The 5,633-nt window shown below is 55.6% G+C and overlaps 1 protein-coding gene and 1 pseudogene across 1 annotated transcript in view; one reads left to right on the forward strand and one right to left on the reverse strand.

The window, feature by feature from the left end:
- Positions 1-5,633, forward strand: part of PTPA (protein phosphatase 2 phosphatase activator) — a 26,449-nt gene that overhangs the window by 11,345 nt on the left and 9,471 nt on the right. The window contains exons 5-8 of the mRNA XM_006918048.3: positions 134-251; positions 2,337-2,436; positions 3,500-3,624; positions 4,594-4,694. Of these exons, the coding sequence (XP_006918110.1) occupies positions 134-251; positions 2,337-2,436; positions 3,500-3,624; positions 4,594-4,694 (444 nt within the window). The remainder of the gene's footprint in view (positions 1-133; positions 252-2,336; positions 2,437-3,499; positions 3,625-4,593; positions 4,695-5,633) is intronic.
- LOC112484885 lies at positions 2,024-2,142 on the reverse strand (annotated as a pseudogene).

Raw genomic sequence — 5,633 nt, forward strand, 5'->3', positions numbered from 1 at the left:
ATGCTCTCCCTCGTCTTGCTTCTGCGGCTGGTCAGAGCTGGGAGCCAGGCCGCCCGGCGTGGCAGCCTGGGCGCTTGCCTACCTGGATGCTGCCTAATCTGCTGCCACCACTTTGTGTCTCTTTTGTTATCAGGAAGCAGAAAATTTGGTGGCCACAGTGGTCCCCACCCATCTGGCAGCTGCTGTGCCTGAGGTGGCTGTTTACCTAAAGGAGTCAGTGGGGAACTCCACGCGCATCGACTATGGCACAGGTACCTGCCGTTCCTGGCACTTATTTGGCTTCACTGCCTTCTCTTCTTGGGCTGCTTCCTTTTTGCTCCGGTTGTCTGGGGGATCCCTGAGCAGGCAGCCTGTCCGGGCCAGCTGGGGTGCAGCGCTCTTGGGTGCCAGGCCCGGTGCTTCTCCTGCGGCCCTGGCTCGGTCCACCAGGGGGAGCTGATGCCACACGCATGCTCCTGTGTGTGCAGAGCTGATGCCTGTTCTTTGCAAAGATGGTCTCTCTGTGAGATCATCATCATCACCAAGACGGTGATTTACTGAGCGCTTACTGCACCTCAGAGCAGCACTTACAGAAGCCTTGAGAGACGAAAGAGCCCGTAGCCTCTGGCAACACGGTGGCCACCCTCTCCCTACGGCCCTTGCTCTCAGCCACATTCCCTGTGTTCTCGAGTTCTCCAGGAGAGGGAGCATGCGCACACCCAACAGGGGGCATGGGACCGTGGTCAGTGGCCCAGCAGGCTCCCTGCTTCCGCAGACCTGCGTTTCCTTTCTTTTCTACCCTGATGCAGGCAAATGCAAGCGCTCCATTCTCTCGGGCCCTCCCCTTGCTTGGGGTTTGGGGCTTGGGATCCTCACGAGGAGCCCAGGTTACAGAGGCAGGCCTGGAGAAGGGCGCCCTTGGACTTGGGTCCTGGGAAAGTTTTGTGTCGGCTCCTTCTGTTGCTAGGGAACGGGTTTATCAAGTATTTTGAGACTTTCGGGGTAAAGCTTTCACTAAGACTGACAGAGAAAGACACGGGAGGGGAGAGTGGCCAGGTCTGCGGGGGGAGTGGATTCTTCTTGCACTCTAGGTGCTCTCAGGTGTGCAAGAGTGATGGTTGCCCCTGGATAATGGTGGCTCGGCTCTGGCTGGTCATGGTCAGAAACTGTGCAGGTGACAGTAACAGTTCGCAAGTTTCCAGGCCCTTGCAAGGGCCTTCATTTTGCAGAAATAGGACAGGAAGTCATTGAAACATTCTCTCTCCTCCCTCCAACTGCGTTTTCTGTGACATGGATTCAGCCCAGAGTCCAGTGGTTTCTGTAGTGTCGACCACGCCTATCTGACATAAGTGGGAAAGGAAAGGGGCGTGCCTTTTAACCCTGCAATGGGACCATGCTTAGAATGTGACCTGCTTAAAGCCTTCAGGGGCTCCCCATTGTTCTTAGGATAAAGCCTGAGCTTTTTACTGTGGCTGTTAAGGCCTGTCTGATCTGCAGCCTCATCTTACCTCTCCCTTGCTCTCTGCTTTAGCCATACTGGCCTTCTAAGAGTTCTTGAAACATATCAAAATTTTTTTCTTGCCTCAGGGCCTTCGCACATGCTGTTTCTTCTGGCTAGAATGCTCTTTTTGCTTTCCCCACGCCTTGCCAATTCTTATTCATCTTTCACGTGAATATTACTCCCTTAGGGAAACCTCGAATCTTTATGTCACCCTTCCCCTGTGATACCCTGCAATTATCACCCTACCTTCTCCTTTAGAGCTAGAATCATACAGGTGATTGAATATTTAGTGTCTGTCGTAACTATAAAACAAGGCAGGGACTGTCTCCTTAGTGCCTGACTTAATAGGTGCTCAATAAATAGAGTGGACTCGGTGAGCGAGTCAAACCTGCAAAATAAAGTGTAAGTGCCCGTTTAAGAAGTCAACAGCCTAGGCCTATTAGGGTTATTTATTTTTTTATTTTTTAGGCGAGGCAATCCTTGGTTGACCTCACAGATTGCAGGGACCTTGTCAGTTTACAATCTTTTATTTTTTATTTTTTACTGCTACAGCACCTGGTCTTCCTAGGTGGTCTCCCATCCAAGTACTAACCAGGCCCAACCCTGCTTAGCTTCTGAGATCAGACGAGATCGGGCTTGTTCAGGGTGGCACTGCTATAGGCCTTTTAGGATTAGAATTCTTGTACTATTAGTTCTTAAAAGGGCCTAGATCTTTCTAGATAGGGAAGAGGCCTCATTGTCTCCATGTTGGTCTCCCTTCTTAGAGGGGCAGTTATCAGTGATTCGGACACTAGCGAGACCAAGAACAATCCCACTCCTTCTGGAAGACTCAACCTCGGCTATTTTTACTCCCCAGGACACGAAGCAGCCTTTGCTGCTTTCCTCTGTTGTCTCTGCAAGATTGGGGTGCTCCGGGTGGACGACCAAATAGCCATTGTCTTCACGGTGTTTAACCGGTGAGTGCGAGGAGGGCAGGAGGGTGGCTGCCCGTGAGAGGAGGAGCGAGGGCGTCTCGTTCCCTGTCACTGTCAGACTGGGGACGGTGTGCTGGAGCGTTCTCCCGAGTGGCCGTCGGTTCTCTGGTCCTGTCCTAATCAGGCTCTGGCTGTGGATGGGATGTCCAGACTCACATCTTCCAACAGGTTCAAATTCAAGTGAAAACAGGGGAAGGAAATGTTACACGGTGACAGTCATGGCTCCCATGGTGTTCACCACGTGGAGGCACGTGCTAAGTGCCTGACACACAACACGTTCATTGGGCTGCGGCACGTAGGTGTGTGCGAGTGCACTCCGTGATGGTCGCACGATGACGAAATCGCCTAGCGACACGTTTCTCAGGACGTACCCCCGTCATTAAGCAGCGCAGGCCTGTAATTCTCACAACAGCCCCAGGAAGTAGCAGCCGTCTTTTCCATTTTATGGATGAGGAAAGTGAGGCACAGAAAACCGAGAGCTGTCCACTGAGGTCACACAGCCAGGTGAACCCAGGCGGTCACCTCGCTGCCCAAACCACCTCCCTGGCAGCACGGGCGTTTTGGTCACCAGAGAGCGCTGACAGTGCCCGTTCCACGCCCCGCTCCAGCGACGCCTGCGCTGGAGCTCCACGGTGACTCGGATGCAGCCGCCCAGTGACAACAGCGGAGCTTGACCCTGAAAGGATGTAGGAGACGAGCTGCTTCAACTCCTACCGACTTTCCGATGGGCAGAGCCGGAGTTAGGAAGCTGAGGCTCCTGCCACGGGTCTTATGTCGTCAGGAGTTGGTGGCACGAACCCACTTTCCCACGTGGTGTTATACCCCTTTCCTGAGCCAAAAGAAGGCTGAGTGTGGAAGAAAAAAAATCAAGCTACGTTATTCTGAGAGTGCCAGCCGATCAGAGCTGGTGCGCGTAGGTTTTCGCTGAGGCAGGCCAGTCCGCTCTGAGTGGTGGTCTCCAGCCTCCTTGTGCTCCCGGCGGCCGAAGGGTCGAGCCTGATTTCTTCTTTCCTTCCTCCCTTCTCTTCCCCACCCTCCTGTGCAGGTACCTTGAAGTGATGCGGAAGCTCCAGAAAACATACAGGATGGAGCCGGCAGGCAGCCAGGGCGTGTGGGGCCTGGATGACTTCCAGTTTCTGCCCTTCATATGGGGCAGTTCACAGCTGATAGGTACCGAAGGGGGCTGTGTACCCCCCCACCCTCCAGAGCGTGTTTTGTGTCCTGTCCTGAGGCCCTCCTCCTGCCCAGACAGTGACAACTTGTGAAGCAGGCATTAGGCTGGCTATTGATGGAGGCCGCCTGCTGCCGACCTTCTGCTGTGCACCAGCGTGGCCAGCGGGGGGCGGTGGAGGCAGAGCTCCGCCGAGATAATGGAAGGTGACATGGGCTGGAGCAAGGGCCCTTGCCGGGTGCACATGGCCTGGTGTGAAGTGCGCCCCAGCTCCTGGCAGCAGCTGCGGGGTTTTATGTTAAAAATTGGGGGCTCTTTTGACTCGGCGACCAACTCCTCCGCCATCATTACCGAGCCGTGTGCATGGAGCCCATCAGGGAGCTGCCACCAAGTGCTGGGCAGTGGGCTGCTTGTTATGGACCGCTCTGGTGGTTCCCCCACTTCCCATGGGCAGGATGAATGCCTGAGGGTGCGGCGGTAACTCCTCTTTTGACATGGGATTGATTACCTGCCTACAAAATAATGCTAACAAATGACCGTTTGGTGAGTGTGGTTCAGGCACTGCCCTAAGTGCTCCCAGGTACGTTACCTTCGCAGTGACTCTCGGAAGGTCTTTGTCAGCATAAGATCAGCCACCCTGAACTCACACCTGTGCAGGCAGCATGCTGAGTACTCTTCTGTGCTCGTGATCGCCAGGTGGCACTCAGCAGCCCTGCTAGGGAGGTACTGTCCTTATTCCCACTGCACAGATGAGGCGACCGAGTCACATGGCTAGAAAGAAGCAGAGCCAGAGCTTATTACACTACATTACACACACGTGCAAGGCCGTTTATTGCTCCTTCGAGGTCCAGTGTTCACGGCATGTGGGCAGGACTGCGGCCCAGGGGTGGGTGTGCACTGTGTGGGCCGAGGTGCCCCGGTGGCACGAGCGCCTGGTTCTGAACCCCGGCGCTCTCTGTCGTTCCCAGATCACCCGTATCTGGAGCCCAGACACTTCGTCGACGAGAAGGCCGTGAACGAGAACCACAAGGACTACATGTTTCTGGAATGCATCCTGTTTATAACTGAGGTGAGCAGAGGGGGCGAGGGAGAAGTGCACAGCAGCTGCAGGCTGAAGTGAACCAAGGCCGGTGGCTTTGGACAGAAAAGCCAGCGCTGCTGCCTAAAGATGGCAGGGTTGGCCCCAGAAGGCAGGCTATTGAAAAGGAGGCCCGTCCCCTGAGAGGTTAAGTCAACTTCTGGCCGTCCAGGATCTCCTTCCCCAAACCATGGGTCGGGAGTTTCTACTTGAGCTGAGGGACTGACTTGTTCACTAGCTAGGCTTGGTGACGGATGCAGCAGGTCTGAAGGGTGGGTGGCTGTCAGCATCTTGCAGGTGGGGCCCACGAGGTCTGTGGAGCTATGTGTGTGGTCACATAGGACGAAACCGCTGTAGGAATTGGAGAGACTTGGGAGTGGACAGCAGGGCGGATCTCTGTTGAAGGGACACATCTCAGTGTGTGAGGACGTGGGCCGGGAAGTGCGGAGGTGACGACAAGCAGGCCCGGGTCCCCAGCCCATCCTATGGCTCGTTTAAGTGGCCTTGTTGTCCCACTGAGGGTGGGTCTCCACAGCGCAGCCTTGGACTACTCTTCCAGGGGACCCTGCCTGGGGACCTTGTCAAAATGCACATGCCTGGGCCATACCCCAGCTTTCTGAATCAGAGTCTTGGGGCACAAGAGCCAGGGACCTGTATTTAAACACACTTCTCAGGTGGCTACACATGAGTGTTAGGGACCCATCGCTCTCAGGGCCTCTTTCGTCCGCCCTGCTGCGTGCCCATCCGCCAGACTTCCTTGGCTGCTCTGGCTCTGCTGTCTAGAGAGGCTCTTGTCCCCGTTCTCTGTCCCGAGGCCCGCACACATGTCTCCTGGCCCCAGCGCTGTCCCTGGCACACCCGTGGACCCCTGCCTGGGGGGGCTGCCGTCTGGGCTGCAGAGCCTGCTGCAGCACCCCCTGCAAAGGGGTG

This window comes from Pteropus alecto, unplaced genomic scaffold (assembly GCF_000325575.1).
Source record: "Pteropus alecto unplaced genomic scaffold, ASM32557v1 scaffold67, whole genome shotgun sequence".
Lineage (NCBI taxonomy): Eukaryota > Metazoa > Chordata > Mammalia > Chiroptera > Pteropodidae > Pteropus > Pteropus alecto.